Here is an 18,233-nt window from a genome sequence, read left to right as displayed (position 1 = left end):
GCTTTTAATATTTCAAGCATTTTATATTTTTAGTTTTCATTTTACTTAAACTTTTTTGTCAATTTATTAATATTTAGGTTTAATTAATTCTTATTTCAGTTTTAGTTTTAGTTAAATTTAGCGTAAATATGTGTCTCGACCTAAACAAGGCAACATAAAAAAATGTTGTTTTGTTTAAATTCTTTATTTAATATTTATATTATATTTAATGTCTACTTTATTTCAGTTATTAGGGTGTTTTGAGTTATGAGTGTGTTGCTATGTGAGGGCTTCGCTATGCAGTCACTAAAGTGTTTTGGGTTTAGCATGTTGCTATACAGTCACAAAGGTGTTTGGAGTTGCTGATAGTGCGTTGCATGCTGCCGAACATAAATGATGTGCTGAAGTTTAATATTTACTGTTAGGAGTTTCGGTAACACTTTATTTTGATAAAGTCCACTTTAGACATTCTACTAACAGTAAATAATGTTGATACTACATGTCAGTTAGCAGTCATTAGAGCATTAATTGACTGTATTCTTAATATCTTCTAACACTTTATTTTGATGGGTCCACAACAAACAACATACTGAATATAGCCCTATTCGGACGGTAATTGTTTCCCATGGGAATGTAAGTGATTTTCACCATTTAGAGGGGGTAGTCAGTGATTTAATTGCCGTCTGAAATCAAGAATGTGTTTTTTTTTTTTTTTTTTAATCTCTCACCACTCTTGTAAAATTCCCTGGCTGAATTACCTACTGTCTTTTGACAAACCAAAGTCATGTGGTAATCTAACTGCCGTCCGAATCCACATCTCTGAGTTTACGAGAAGAAATCGAAGAGAAGCACATAAACAATTGAAATGGGTCTTTATGATGGCAGCAGAGGTATACAATACAATACGAAATGTGTATTATAAACAGATATATACAGTGGGTACGGTAAGTATTCAGACCCCCTTAAATTTTCCACTCTTTGTTATATTGCAGCCATTTGCTAAAATTATTTAAGTTAATTTTTTTCCCTCATTAATGTACACACTGCACCCCATATTGACAGAAAAACACAGAATTGTTGACATTTATGCAAATCTATAAAAAAGAAAAAAAATTAAATATCACATGGTCCTAATGCTGCGTTCCGGGCAGGTTTTTGAGCCCGTAAGTCACGATTTCAAACCACGACTCACGACTTTATAGCGTTCCAGGCAAGTCACGCCAAACTTCCTGAGCGCAAGCAATTGTAGCTAGATTATTAATTTTATTGCAATGTTATATTGTCCTAAAATCGTTTTTTTAACGTGCACCACTTGCGTAAACTGCACCCATAGGCAATATTATCCGTAGAGGCTGCCATTGTTGTTTCGCAGGCTATGTGACGTCAGAGTTCGCAACTCGGAGTACATCTATCTAGTACGAGTTCACGGGTGGGAAGTCACGGGTTTGACTGCTGTTCCAGTGCACTTTCACGGGTAGAAGGTTGGAAAAACACGGGTTACGGGTTGCCTGGAACGCAGCATTAGTATTCAGACCCTTTGCTGTGACACTCATATATTTAACTTAGGTGCTGTCCATTTCTTCTGATCCTCCTTGAGATGGTTTTACACCTTCATTTGAGTCCAGCTGTGTTTGATTATACTGATTGGACTTGATTAGAAAAGCCACACACCTATCTATATACAGTAGGACCTTATAGCTCACAGTTCATGTCAGAGCAAATGAGAGTCATGAAGTCAAAGGAACTGCCTGAAGAGCTCAGAGACAGAACTGTGGCAAGGCACAGATCTGGCCAAGGTTACAAAAACATTTCTGCTGCACTTAAGGTTCCTAAGAGCACAGTGGTACTCCATAATCCTTAAATGGAAGACGTTTGGGACGACCAGAACCCTTCCTAGAGCTGGCCGTCTGGCCAAACTGAGCTATCGGGGGAGAAGAGCCTTGTTGAGAGAGTTAAAGAAGAGCCCAAAGATCAATGTGGCTGAGCTCCAGAGATGCAGTCGGGAGGTGGGAGAAAGTAATAGAAAGTCACCCATAACTGCAGCCCTCCAGCAGTTGCCCGACAGAAGCCTCTCCTCGGTGCAAGACACATGAAAGCCTGCATGGAGTTTGATAAAAAACACCTGAAGGATTCTCTGGTCTGATGAGACCAAGATCGAACTTTTTGGCCTTAATTCTAAGCGGTATGTGTGGAGAAAACCAGGCACTGCTCCTCACCTGTCCAATACAGTCCCAACAGTGAAGCATGGTCTTGGCAGCATCATGCTGTGGGGGTGTTTTTCAGCTGCAGGGACAGGACGAATGGCTGCAATCAAGGGAAAGATGAATGCTCCAGACAAGTACAGGGATATCCTGGACAAAAACCTTCTCCAGAGTGCTCAGGACCTCAGACTGGGCCGAAGGTTCACCTTCCAACAAGACAATGACCCTAACTCACAGCTAAAATAACGAAGGAGTGGCTTCACAACAACTCCGTGACTGTTGTTGAATGGCCCAGCCAGAGCCCTGACTTACAGTAAACCCAACTGAGCATCTCTGGAGAGACCTGAAAATGGCTGTCCACCAACGTTTACCATCCAACCTGACAGAACTGGAGAGGATCTGCAAGGAGCTATGGCAGAGGATCCCCAAATCCAGGTGTGAAAAACTTGTTGCATCTTTCCCAAAAAGACTGTGTTAGGTGAAAAGGGTGCTTCTACTAAATCCTGAGCAAAGGTTCTGAATACTTAGGACCATGTGATATTTCAGTTTTTCTTTTTTAATAAATGTGCAAAAATGTCAACGATTAATGAGGAAAAAATAAAGTTAAATGATTTTAGCAAATGGCTGCAATATAACAAAGAGTGAAAAATTTAAGGGGGTCTGAATACTTTCCGTACCCACTGTACATCATGCATAATTATATACAACTATAGCGCATGGATTTTAAAACGGGAGATTTAAATAAATAAACCATAAATAGGATTATATATTATAAAATATGCTTTAATAATAAGAATGTATTTTACATACTGAAATAAGTATTTTAAAATACATTTTACAAAAAAATAATAATAAATTTGTAAATGAAATTCATTTTATTAGAATTGTATATATTTGAGTATGTATTATTCCCAGAGGAGCATTTCATTACTCAGAAGCTGCTCTTTAGTAGTTATGTATTAAGCACACAGGGTTATGAGCACAAGACTGTTGTGTCGTGAATGCCGGGTGGATGGAGTAACCGTCTGTGTCTGTGTCTGTGTAAAGGGTTCAGGTTGCATCTTCCTCTCCATACAGGAAGACAGGTAGTCTTTTCGACAGACGAGTGTAATGTGAGTGAGACAGCGATACATCACACTCCCTTCATTCAAGGACTAACAGGACAACAGAGGTTTTCAGGGCTCGATATTTTCATATTCTGCTTTCTGTAGTTCTTCGATCTGTTGTCTGAAGCTTCATTTTACACCTGCGTGAGATTCCCCAAGGAGTGTTTTATTACTCATAGTAGATCAGGAGACGTAGTTATGTTTCATTCTAGTAGCTTTGCCTCATATATTCTTCTTAAAATAGTTTAGAAATCCAATAGTTGTCACACACTAAGAGAACTGAGGTACAGAAGTAATATGGAGAGCATGTTGACATGTAGAATTCATAATGATACTCGATCCGAGCAGCTGAGTCTTTAGCCATCTTCCATCTACACTTAGCCTTCTATCACTAGCACTCTCTATTCTAGTTCTATTCTATACTTGTTTTCTTTCATTTATTAAAAAAACTCGCAAAAACACTCTAATACTAACACCGTCTATTCTATTTCTATTATGTCTACTTTTCTTTTTATTTATTAAAATAAACCTTGACCCACTAGCATTAGCATTCTCTAATCTATTTCTATTCTATCTACAGTACTAGTTTTCTTTCATTTATTAAAAAATACTCCCCAAAGCCTTCTAATACTAGCACTGTCTATACTATTTCTATTGTCTATTTTTCTTTTTATTTATTCAAGTAAACCTCGACCAACTAGCACTAGCATTCTCTAATATATTTCTATTTTATTTACTTGTTTTTTATTTTATTTATTAAAAACATTAAAACCACCTTCTTACACTTACACTCTCTGTTCTCTTTCTATTCTATCTACTTGTTTTCTTTTATAAAAAACATTACACTAACACTCTCTATTTTATTTCTATTAGGTCTACTTTTCTTTTTACTTATTAAAAGCCTTGTCCCTCTAACAGTAGCATTCTCTAATCTATTTCTGTTCTGTCTACTTGTTTTCTTATATTTAAAAGATCTCTTCATCACTAACACTCTGTTCTATTTCTATTCTATCTACTTATTATATCTTATTTTTAAAAACAAAAAACCCTTTAACACTAACACTCTCTATTTTATTTCTATTAGGTCTACTTTTCTTTTTACTTATTAAAAGCCTTGTCCCTCTAACAGTAGCATTCTCTAATCTATTTCTGTTCTGTCTACTTGTTTTCTTATATTTATTAAAAGAAATCTCTCTAACACTATCACTCTCTATTCTATTTCTTTTATGTCTACCTTGACCCTTGAACACTAACATTCTCCATTCTATTTCTGTTCTATGTGCTTGTTTTTATTATTAAATAACACTTCTAGAGTCAATTCTATTTCTATTAAATATACCCGTCTTCTTTTATTTATTAAAAAACAAACAAACAAAACACTAGCACTAACACTCTCTATTCTATTTCTGTTCTATCTAATTGTTTTCTTTTTATTTATAAAAACTTTGATCCTCTAATAGGGTTTTTCTATTCTTTTTGTTTTCTATCTACTTCTAGTTTTCTTTTTCTTTTTTAAAAATTAACTCTAACACTAGCTTTCTCTATTTCAATAATCTCTACTTTACAGTCATTTTATAAACTTGTCACGTTACTTATATTTTGTTGCTCTTTTGTTGGTTTTGATGGCTTCTATTGTCCTCATTTGTAATTTGCTTGTGATAAAAACATCAGCTAAATTATTAAATGTAAATATTGAGAACTTTGATTTTGGAGACGTAATAAAAAACTAAACAAATATATAATTCTATGCAAGTAGTCTGCCATACTTTTATAAAGATTGATTTATATTACAAGAATGATCAGAATTTCTTTTTTTTTTTTTTTGGATATAGAAATATCACCATATCAGCATCTGCATCAAATTCTATTTTTGCTCATAAAATGAAATTGCGTTTTTAACTCCTCGAGTGTGAGCTCCAAGATTTTGTTCCATTAAAAGAAATGGAATTTTCTGACTGTTATTTGATATGTCAGGCTTTGCAGGGTTAATTGTTGAATATGAACTGCAGCGTCTCACAATGCAAGGTGTTTGATCAGATTCAACCGCTGACCAGTGTGTGACCTGCTCTTTCCTTCATTAACTCTTCCTCAAAGACTTGTTAAGAACCTCTAAAGATTGACTAATCCACACCGGCCGTTTAATCAGTGCATGCGTGTCTGTTTGAGAGACCCAGACAGACTTTTTCCAGATTATCAGTGCTGATTTTCCAGCACTTGAAGGCTCAAAATCATCAGTAAGAATGTGTTAATTATGAAAACTACAAACTAATCAGCAATAATTTATATCATATGCATCATTTTCCAATTAAAAAAAATAAATTCTTGTTTAATGAATTTAGTGAGTTATAATTTCAACATCTTAACTTATTATGTATTATTTTATAAAGAAAAACTTTTAAAAATGTTTTACAAAAACAGAAAAAGTCAGCAGATATGCTCCATAAACACAACAATTTAATAACAGACTTTCACATAAGTGACATTCTGAGCATGCAGGCTTTTTATATTTCTAATGCATACATATACAGTACAGACCAAAAGTTTGGAAACATTACTATTTTTAATGTTTTTGAAAGAAGTTTCTTCTGCTCATCAAGCCTGCATTTATTTGATCAAAAATACAGAAAAAAATGTAATATTGTGATATATTATTACAACTTAAAATAATTAATTTTAAATTTATTATACTTTAAATTATCATTTATTTCTGTGATGCAAAGCTGAATTTTTAGGATCATTATCACATGATCCTTTAGAAATCATTCTAATATGATGATTCATTATCAAAGTTGGAAACAGTTCTGCTGCTTAATATTTTTTCAGAACATGTGACACTTTTTTAGGATACTTTGATGAATAAAAAGTAAAAAAAAAAGATATGTTTTTAAAATATAAATATTTTGTAATAACAATGTACACTACTGGTCAGTAATTTGGGGTCAGTAATTTTTTTTTTCTTCTTTTTAAATAAAATCAATACTTTTATTCAGCAAGGATGTGTTAAATTGATAAAAAGTGATAGTAAAGAAAATATATTATTAGAATATATATTATTATAATTTTATTTTTTAATAAATGCAGTTCTTTTTAACCTTTTATTGATCAAATATCTTAGACAGCAGAACTGTTTCCAACACTCATAATAAATCAGAATATTAGAATGATTTCTAAATGATCATGTGATCGACTGGATGTTACATGTGACACTGAAGGCTGGAGTAATGATGCTGAAAATTCAGCTTTGCATCACAGGAATAAATTATTTTTTTAAAGTATATTCAAATAGAAAACTATTATTTTAAGTTGTAATAATATTTCACAATATTACAGTTTTTTTCTGTATTTTTGATCAAATAAATGCAGGCTTGATGAGCAGAAGAAACTTCTTTCAAAAACATTAAAAATAGTAATGTTTCCAAACTTTTTGTCTGTACTGTATATGTATATATTGTGTGGTGTTTTGAAATTACCCCCGAAAAAAAAAAAAAAAAAAACATAAACATTAAAAAATGACTTTTTTCATTGAATATTACTCTCAGAAATTTGTCCCATTACGGAAGTAAAATGGTCTTTATTTAGTGTTTAACTTCACCGATGAGTGTCCGTTGGACTTTACGCTACCCTTGCGTCATGACTAGGTGTTGAAGGGGTCAAGCAGATTCATATTAAATCCTTAATGAAGTCTGCTGAGACTCAGATTGCTGTGTGTGTGTGTGTGTGTGTGTGTGTGTGTGTGTGTGTGTGTGTGTGTGAGAAGCGCTGGGATAATTACATCCTGTCTTGGGGTTGGAGGAGACCTCTTGTTCTGTACTGCACTTCTTGATAAGAAAGCCGCTTCTCCCGGCACTATTTCTCTAATAATGAAGGGAAACAGGCATTTTTAGAAGGGACTGCTGATTTTTTGACTGACTGTAATTGATGTGATTAAAAATAGAATTAGAAGCTGAATTGTGTTTCAGTTTACATACTGTCCACCCGAAGTAGTGTGCGAAGCTAAAATCAGACTTTGCTTTGTTAGATGCAGTTAGGCAGCGCACTTCATTTTGCTTTAAAATTGCCAATAATAAGTTAATTTAATATCTAGAGTGAGTCATAACTGGTACTGAGATGAATGGGAATAGAACAGATCACTTTCTCATTGATCTTAACTGCACTGTAGGCCTAGTATGCTGATCATATACTGTATACAGCAAATAATGTATGAAACGGCATGCGTTATGTAATAAATGTTTGATTGTTTCATTTATGCATGTTCAATCAAGGCAACACACTGATGGTACAGTATGTTTGGAATTGAAAACTATCTTAGTATATACTGCTGGATGTTTGTCTTTATAATGATCATTTCTGTGCTGTTAGGTGGACAGAAGGTGACGTTATTGCAAGCTCAATTTAAAACGTGTGCACTGTTATTAACAGGGAGTGTTCTGCAAACATTTGGCTTAATGTTGTGTAAATGTTGTGTAAATGTTAGAAATGAAATTGTTAATGAACTGTTCTTATGATGTCATTTACATTTGATAAGCGTTTACACAATGTTAGGAGAAAATAATCTCAATGTAACGCTGGCTGAAAGTCTGTTTAATGAAACTTTAAGCTGAGCATGAGTGTTGCATTTTTTATTAAACTAACACACGTGACTCTTTTACATGATTCTCATTATGTTTAATTGAGCAAGTGGCTCACAGCTAGATCTCTTTGCATTTTAAATGTAGTTTTCTCTCTACTGTAAATCTCTGTGCTGATCTCAGATCAAAACAGCTCGACTAAAGCCTCTGTGTTCTGTACACAGTTTTCATGAACTTGAACAGATACTTTAAGAGTTCTTGAAAAGCCAACAGCAGCCTAGATATGACTGAAAAACATGTCAGATTACATGTCAGGAACATTTCACTAATCAAGGATTATTTTATTTTATAAGTATTTTTTTAAGTATTAATTTTTTTTACATTTATAATATTATATAAAATAATTTAGTTTTTATTTTTGTTTTGTTTTTATTATATAATGTGTGTGTGTGTAGAATATATATATTTAAAATTTAAAAAAGTACGATTTTTGTAGTTTATTTTTAGAACGTTTTTTTTTTTACTATTTGGTTTATTATTTAGTATTTTAATATCTTTTTATTTTATCTTACATATTGTAAATATCTGGGAAAACATTTTTCTGTTACTGATTTTATTTTTGTTATATTTACTGTGTATTTATGGTAGGTGGTTTGTGGAACAATCACTCCAATAAAGTACTTCAAATTGAGAGAGAAAGAGAGAAAAAACGCATTTGAAGCCCAAACCAGAGGGAGATGAATAAAGTTGGAGAAGACACAGAAAATATGAGAAGAAAAGGAGAATATATGAAGATATATGAGAGCGCTCAGACTGAGACTGAGAGGAATGTGTTTGTGTCTGTATGGCTGAAGCTCTTTCTGATGTCTTTGCCTGCAGCCGTGTGTGTAGCAGCTTTTGCACGTGTGTGTCTTTGCTCAGAGCGAGTCATGCTTCTGAATGCACATATCTGACTCTCTCCTCCATTCTAGACACACACACACACAGACTGTCACTCATTCCCCCTCCGAGCCTCACAGTTGGCGAGCTGTCGCTTCCTCCGTTCGTCTCAATCAACGGCGGCGTCCTCTCCTCCCTCTCTTTCATCCCCACTTCTCTCTCTCAAACCCCTCCTCCTCCCTCACTCTTCCTCTCTCTCGCTCGGGTTTGTTTCGCTCTCATCTCTCTCTCTGTGAACATTTCATGATACAGTTGATGACAGACCAGTTTCCTTTGATAACTGCTTCTTGTCTGTCAAAAACTGCGACTACTTACCCAGAAACTGCAGCCTGTAAGTACTCAGCGTGTGTGTGTGTGTGTGTGTGTGTGTGATATTTAACAATCACACTACTCTCAATCGAATGTGTCGTGTGTTTAAAGTGATTGTATTTGCATGCATGAACAAACGCATGCTTGGCTGCATATCAAGGACATGCTACATGTTCTTCAGATGTTTTTTCACTTTAAATATTTTTATAGAATTTCTTATATTATGAAGGTTGTTTTTTAGAAAATATGTGAAGAGTTCATTTTGAAAAAACAGATAACTCATAAATAAATCTCAGAAATCATTTTTTCTTCTTTTTGAATTCCAATAAACTTACAACTTAATACAGCCAACTAACACAATTAGACATGATTACATAATAAAAAACATGATTTTTGAAAATTTCTGATTTTCAAAACCCATTTGAAAAAAATCTGTATTTGCGAATAAACTCTTCATAAGCATCTTAATTATTTTTTTTTATACAACATTAATGATTTTTTAAATTTCTCTATATTTGTCAGTATATAAGGAACATGCATTAATTTGAATATTTAGTTAGTATGTTCTTCATGTTCACATTTCTAATTTAAATTAATTAATTTAATTTAATTGCTTTAAAGGAGTCATACCCTCGTATTACCTTGGATACCTACTGCTGTATTATAGTCTTTCAGGCCCTTCTAAAAAAGAAAAGTGAAAAAAAAAATAAACACAGAGATCCTCAGACCCTTATCTCTGTAGGCATTATTGTCTCGCGAGATCTGATGCGATATTTTGGCTGTCGTGGACGGTCATTATAATAATGCAAATGAGGGGCACGTTGATTGGTTGCAGGAAGGAGGGGGGTTGACACCGCAGGTAACGCTTTAGCATTTCATTACAAACTGACATCATGGCGCAAGTTGTGAATGAACGCGACCGGCTTCCCGGCCAGCGCCGTTTAGGGCTTAAATCAAACTTAGTCACACTTACATGTATATGAACTATCTACGCACATAAAGTTACTCATATGAGACGTGAGCACAGCACACACACACAAATATAAGACGTGAGCACACACACACACAAACTAGACGGGGCCTCATGTAAGCGTTAGGCAATAAATAAACAATAACCGAATTCATGATGATCTCAGTCATTTGTTTTTTGCAAAGTACGTTAGTTATACCTCGAAGCTAATACTCCCGCCAGAGTTGTGCCTGGACGCGTTCATTGAACGATAGTTCATGAACTCGTTCATGTTTTGGACTGAACTGAACGTACCGCATTACTGCCTGATGAACGTTACTGTGTGAAGTCGTTCATTCTGGTGTCTGTGAACGCCACGCTCTCTCAGTTTAACTTCGTTCAGTAGGATGCCAGATTTCTATAAAGCCTTCCAGGCGAAAACCCACCGTAAACCGGCCTTAATATGTAGCGGAAAAAACACCCAATCTGGCAACGCCAGACTCTCTTGTTCAAACTAGTTCATCAAAATGAACAAATCTTTTTTCGAGTCATTTCGTTCATTTAAGGGGCTTTAAATGTTACTATTAACTGGCAAATTCCCCGAACACATCAACCTACGCAATCTTGATCATATTCTGAATTAAGAAATCATTATAATGCAGTCAAAAGTCCGTTTTTGCAGTCCGTTTACAGGGAACATAAATAATTACTTTACCTCCAGTCTTTTGTTTATTTGTCTAGTGACAGACGCAATAGCATACAATAGCTGCATTAGCAGTTATGCTGTTTGTTACACACAGTAGAGCAATAAAAACACAGTCTTACCGTTTCAATTGCAGACAATTTTGTTGGAATGGCGCTTTTCCCAAGCTTCGATGCCAACTTCGCCTGATATTGCCCCAAATTTGTAAAGGATTTCGGCGTACAATGTTTAGCACAAACACGTAACGATAAACCAGTGGAAGGGTTGAAGGAACCGCGTCATTAAAAATGAATTTAATCCATTGGTCTCTGATAGCTAGGTCCGTTCTTGGTAGAGAAAACACATTTACATGTTGATTCTGGCAGTCAACCACAGAGCAACTCACGTGTGCACTACTCCAGCGTCTTTCTCGACTGAATATGAGGGGGAGAGGGGAAGGGGCGAGCTTCCTGCTGCGGTGTCCATATATGGTATATCCTGCCCCGTCTTGACGTCAAGACGGGGAAGAAATCAAAATCTCGTATTTGAGTGCGCGTGCACGTGGGCTATTTTACAAACCCTGAGGTAAACAAACGCTTCACTTTTAAATATCGGCTTTCCGGCCAGTGTATAATTGTTAGGCAATCATAACATACATTGATTCTCGTGGAAAAGTGAAAATTGTGGGTCATGACTCCTTTAAAGATTAAGGGATTTCAGAGAAAAACAATATTTTGAACTTTTTAAAATATTTTTATATAACTTAATATTATTACATTTACATATAAGAGAAGTATATGCATCTTATTTTATTTTTTATATAATTTAAAAATCATAATTATTTTTATTACTAAAATTGCTACTATTTTTTTTTCTTGAGTTAAGCATTAATTAGCTGCCTTTTTACTTCTTTTTAAAAGCATATTTATCTGAAGCTCAGTTGCATAATATATCATGAGATTTCAGATAATTAATATATTTAAGTATTTGTAAATAATTTTAATGATAAAATTTAAATCTCAGAGAATATATGCCTCTTAAATTATTTTATATAATTAAAAAATATATTTTTAAATTATTATAATGCAATTAGAATATATATATATTTATTTATTTATTTATTTATTTATTTTTTCAGTATATAAGCAACATGGATGTATTTGAATATTTGGTCAGTCTTTATTTTTTCAGGCTTTTATCATGTAACATGTTTAGTGCTTTTATGGCTCGTTTTTAATTAGTGTATTGATTTCAATGTGGTTGAAATTGCTAATTGAATTCAGTCTCAAGGTGAATCACAGAATGTTACTCTTACAGAGAAATACCATGGTATAACCATGTTCTTTGGACATAATACCGATTTAGACACTCCAGATTAAGGTTTTAATACTATTGCATTTGAACTACCCTGGAATATATACATGGTAAATATCAGAGTACCACATTACCGTATTGGAAAGCTGAAAGTATTTTGTGATGTGGAGTGTTTCTATGAAACGTGTCACTGAGTGTAACGTGTGTATATGTGTAATCAGTCTTTGAGGGCATGTTGTTGCATATGCATCACATACGGTAATGTCACTGCATGTCCTGGACGTGCTTGTCTTTAAACGGTCTGTTAAGTGTCTCTTTTAATTGGTTTATTGATCCACGTGCTCTAAATTGCGTATTGGATTGTGTCTGAAGGTGAACTGGCACTACTGTGGCGTCGAGGTCATTGATAGCATTGTGCTTTTATCCGAAGCTATTACTGTATGCTAATATCATGAGATTCTCTGAAGATTTAGACTGAAGGTTAGAAATGTTTAGAATGGTATAAAAGCTCAGAATACTGATGGCTGGTTTGTATTTGGCATGTTGGCCTAGTGCATATTTCATTTATTTTTAAAATGGTTATTTCATAATATAAAATTTTTATTATATTATTTCTTAATATTATTAAATAAATTGTTTTTTTTATTTTGTATAGTGGTCAAGTGCTCATTTTATTTATTTATAAAAATACATTATTTCATAATATTTCATTTTTAATATACGTTTTGTAATATTATTTAATAAATTATTGCTTTTATTTGGTATAGTGGTCTAGTGCACATTTTATTTATTTATTACAAATATTATTTCATAATATTTATTTTGTATTACATTTTTTATAATATTATTTAATAAATTATAATTATTATAAATAAATTATAATAAATTATATTTTATATTTTTAATATAATTATATATTATATTTTATCTTTTATAACATAAATTAGCTTTAATTCAACATGATACATTTTACTTTTTAGTTTAAATCATGGCAAAAAACTGTTTTTCATTTTACTTCAGCTACTTTGTGTTCTAAAGTAAGTAAGTAAGTAAGTAAGTAAAGTTTATTTCTAAAGCGCTTTTCACAGATAAAATCACAAAGTGCTGTACACAAGAAAAGTAGAACAAAACAATAAAAATGTATATACATAAGTCAAATCAAAGTAACACTACTGAAAAAACCCATCAACCAAAAGCTTTCTTAAATAAACAAGTCTTCAAATCTTTTTTAAAAGAGACAAAAGAGTCTGCCAGACGCAGAGACAGAGGCAGGGCATTCCACAGTCTGGGGGCAACAGACTGAAAAGACAGGTCCCCTCGGGTCTTATAGCGAGTTTTTGGGACCATAAGCAGGTTCTGGCCAGAGGACCGAAGAGTGCGGCTTGAGGAGTACGGGGTCAAAAGGTCCTTGATGTATTGTGGGGCCTGACTGTTTAATGCCCTATAAGTCAACACTAAAATCTTAAAATCAATCCTGAATTTTACAGGGAGCCAATGGAGAGCTAATAAAACGGGAGTGATATGAGACCTTCTGGGGGCACCAGTTAGAAGTCTAGCAGCAGAATTTTGAACCATTTGCAGTTTGTTCAAGGCTGACTTATTCAAGAAGGTAAAAACAGAGTTGCAATAATCAAGTCTAGTTGATATAAAAGCATGAATAATAATTTCCAGATCCTTCTTTGACAACATTTTGCGTATTTTAGAGATATTCCTAAGGTGATAAAAGCAGTTTCGGACAAGCTGTTTTGAGTGTATCTCCAAAGACATGGCCTGGTCAAACACAACCCCCAGGTTTCTGAGACTGGATTTAACAGAAGAGCCAAGAGAGCCAAGGTGCTGTTTGATCAGCGGGATCTTGTGGTCTGGAGCAAAGATCAGTGTTTCAGTTTTACTTGCATTTATCTGCAGAAAGTTAGAGGCCAGCCAGTCTTTAATGGAGGACACACACTTTACAAAAGTAAAATAAACAAAACAAAACAGGCAATGCTTCTATCTAAAAAGAATAATGATTGACTCTTATAGCTGTAAGGCAGGATTTTTATTCCTACAGACGCAATTATTGAGCGTTCTAATATTTTCCATTCATTTTTCTATGAGTATCCAGTCTTCTGCTGTTCGCATTGTCTCTGGGGTTAGTCAGTAGTAATTAAAATGTGTGTGTGTGTGTCGCTCCTGTCCCCTTCGGCTGACTGACTCATGTGTGTGTCGCTGTGTGTGCTGTGCACATCTGGGTGATTCTTGGACTGTCCTTTTTCATTTAAATCAGTGTGTCAGACGGTGGAGCCGCGACTGAGATGTTTGGAAAATGAACACCCTGCCTACAAAAATCCTGCTAACACCAGTTTAGATTGAAGCTAGAGTAGCTTCACATTAGCTGATCAGATAGACTAACACTCTTCACTGGCAGACCAAGCTGATCTAGCTTGGATCGGCAAGAAACCAGCTCAACATGAAGTGGTACAAGATATTGAAATATTATACAAAATAATAAATTATTTAAAAACTGTAAACAATACATAAAAAATATCACACATAAATTATTGTATTATAAAAATGAAGTAAATGTATAAATAATTATAAAATATAAATAAATATTATAAAATACTTTATATATATATATATATATATATATATATATATATATATATATATATATATATATAGATATATATATATATATAGATGGATAGATATATTCATTTCTTTTTTTTTATTCATATATATAAAATTTATATATATATGTGTGTGTGTGTGTGTGTGTGTGTGTGTGTGTGTGTTTTTATAAAGTATAAAGTATTATATAATACTTTACTAACTATAATATAAATTATTTCATATAATAAAGTAGATTTTTAATACATAAATATCATAAAATATAATTAATTTTAAATTATTATTATTATTATTATTATTCCTTTTCTTCTTCTTATATAATAAAAAAATTGGGGTTAGTAAGATTTTAAATCATTTTAAACTAAGTCTCTAATATTCACCAAGGATGTGTTTATTTGACAAAATATATTTTAATAATAATATTTTTGTAGAAACTGCAGTACATTTTTTCAAATCCAGGATTCTTCAGTGCATGTAAAATTGAAAAAGAGCAGCATTTATTTGAAATAGAAATATTTTCTAACATGATAAATGTCTTTCCTGTCAGTTTCAATCAATTTAATGCATCCTTACGGAAGAATAATAAAAGTATTGATTTCTTAAATAAGTTTTTTCAAAAAGTTTAAAATGTTCAATATATATATAAATTATTTTGTTATTAAAACAAGTTAAATTATGAAATTACTATAAAAATAAATTAAATTATTAAAAAAAAAATACAAACGAATTGCCATTGAATTACTATTTAAGTTTTTTTTAACATTTACAATATATTAATTTTCAGGTATACATTATTATTGAAACGAAGTAAAATCATGAAATTAATATAAAAATTAAATAAATTCTTTAAAATAACATACGTTAAACTGAGTTTGCTTTAAATTCATAGCTTTGTCACATGACTGGCTCAAATACCAGAAGGGCAAAACATCCAGAAATGCAGCACAATCCTGCCAATTTTCCATCGGTTTCAAGCTGCAAATATTTAGTTCACCTCTTAAAAGAATAAACAAAGATATGCAAAAAAAACAAAAAAAAAAACAAGTTTGGGCCATTTGCAATCCATATTAATCCATATTAAAACACTTAAAGTGCCCTAATCTATTTAGAATAGTGATATTAAAAGAACAAATTCAGTACACATCTTATTGATTATGGTTTCGTGTTTTCTTCATAGTATTTTTATGGGAATCCATTTAATGTAAAAATTTGCACATTGTGTTTTTATTCTGGGTTCATGTGCTTGCCCGTACAAAGTTTGCATCATCAATAAGGTTGTGTACTGAATTTGGCCTTTTAATATCAGTGTTTTATGTTTCATGTTCTTTATGCCAAATTCTGACCATTCTCTGTAAACCCTAGAGATGGTTGTAAGTGTCGTATGTTCATTTAAAATGTATTGTTTTAATTAATTAAAAGCTCACTATATTATGTAGAGTATTGTATGAGAAATTGGACTGAGAGCGTGTGATTACCTTCATCTATTACAGCATTCAACTTCAGCTCAGTCTCATATTCACAATAAAACATTAGTTTGAATGTCTGCTGAGGAAATCGATATCTTTGTTGTTCTTTCTTGGGTGATTTCCGATGACAGCCCTGCTCACTGCATTTGTTAACCGCGTCTTACAAGCTGTTGTTAAAAGTAAAACTAACTTCCGTTTCAGTGTCTTTCAATATAAAAGTCTTTACTGCTGACTCGTAAAACAAAATGACAAACACAATGGCGGAAAAATGTCACAAAAATCACCATCACGAACACACTCATTGTATCCCAATACTAATATGTATACAAAATATTATTTATTGAATAATAAACAACAACAACATAAAATACAAAATGTATACGAAACAAGAACAACTACATAAAAGACCAAATGTAGTATACAATTGACAAACTGTATATTTTAAAGTCTAAACGAGTACATTCTTGCCTAAAAACCCTTAAAACTACATTCTGTGACACAAAATAAGTATTCTGGAAGAAGAGTGATACAAACGTTCCTGTAGCGATAACAATACAATATCTCACTGTCCTCAACCAATCAGATTTGAGAACCAGAACTGTTGTGTGTGTGTATATATATGTATATATATATATATATGAAGTGTCTGTATATGAAGTCTGTCTCCCTAAATCTGAAGGTGAACGTGGGCTGTGTCAGAAAGCTGCTGTAACATGTTGTTTATGGAGCAGAGAGGCGGACAGCAGTGACGTCTATGGAGGGTTTCCACATCGCCTCCTACTCCTCTGAAGACACTTTCTGTCATTCTGTCTCTCCCACGTGCTCTCGCTCTTCTCTCCGGCAGCCCATGACGCTGCCGAGGGCTAAATTGGCTATTACCATGTAAATATGAGGCTTGTGTGTGGTTTAATTATTAAGGAGATGACTTGGGAGCGACTGTGTGATTTGAGCGATCAGAGCGAAGCATCAGGGAGGAGAGCTGGAAGGAGGAACGGCGGATAATGCTAGATGTAGAGAAGCTTGTGATCAATTAGGACACTGAGAATAAACTTCCTCTTTACTTCTCTCTGTCTTTTAGGGGAAGAGAAATAAACCAGGAGTGGAGTCCGTCGGGTCTCCTGATTCAGGAAGAGGAAGAGGAGAGAAAAAAGCCATCAAGTAGGTGCAGGGTCATTCGTTTCGTTCACTGGGGTGTTTTTTTTGGAGCGAAGCAGTCCGTGGATGACAAACACGTGTGTTTTGAACAGAGGAAATCATTTCAGGAGTTGATAAAGCAGTGGCGGTCTGTCAGAGGAAGCAAGAGAGGCTCCACAATGGGTTTAAAATCAACATAGCAACTCAAATAATAAAAGCAACAGTTCATTTACATACTAATATGTCTAAGCTAGATTCATATAATGTAAATACGTAAAAAATAAAATGTCATATTTTTTGTTGTTATGTGATAGTCCAGAGAATTTTAATTGGCAAATTGATCAACTGATTTCTGTTAAGCAATTCAATTCTTGACGTCACTTTTTTTAATAATAATAATTACTATAATTATAATAATAAAGCTCAGGGAGTTTCATAAATTTCATGTTTCATCATTTTGACTAGCATTAGGTGGGTGATTAGAAAGATTATCCCATTATTAATTGTCAACATATATATAAACATATATATAACTTTATTATTGTTATTTTTATTATTATGTATATGCTGTATAATATATTTTTTTAATAAATTAATATTATATATTATATACATTTTATAAAATAATAGAATATTGGCATATTACATATTTAATTTTTATCACTACAATAATAATAATAATAATAATAATTATTATTATTATTAAATCATGTTTTTCATTTATTTTATAAAAAAATAAAAGAATGGCATCTCAGCAAAAATATGCATATGTTGTCTTATTATTAATATGAATAACTATGTTGATAATTAATTATAATAAAATGGGAAGAGTCTACTGCAGTCTTGTGTTGGTTTGTTCAGTGTTGTTCTGTATCTGACTCTTAGAAATGTCCCTCACGGATCGGCACTGCTTAAAAGTCATGATTTCCTCTCCATTTCATTCACCATTGAGTTGAACAGTCTAGACTTGCTT

The 18,233-nt window shown here is 33.0% G+C and overlaps 1 protein-coding gene across 1 annotated transcript in view; it reads left to right on the top strand.

Annotated features, from left to right (window-relative positions):
• syt7a (synaptotagmin VIIa) overlaps nt 1–18,233 on the top strand; it is a 136,169-nt gene that overhangs the window by 62,079 nt on the left and 55,857 nt on the right. The window contains exon 3 of the mRNA XM_059536893.1: nt 17,205–17,284. Coding sequence (XP_059392876.1) covers nt 17,205–17,284 — 80 coding nt within the window. The remainder of the gene's footprint in view (nt 1–17,204; nt 17,285–18,233) is intronic.

The sequence above is a fragment of the Carassius carassius genome, chromosome 43, assembly GCF_963082965.1.
Source record: "Carassius carassius chromosome 43, fCarCar2.1, whole genome shotgun sequence".
Taxonomy (NCBI): domain Eukaryota; kingdom Metazoa; phylum Chordata; class Actinopteri; order Cypriniformes; family Cyprinidae; genus Carassius; species Carassius carassius.
Note: the sequence above shows the minus strand (reverse complement) of the source record. Positions and strands in the feature narration are given on the sequence as shown.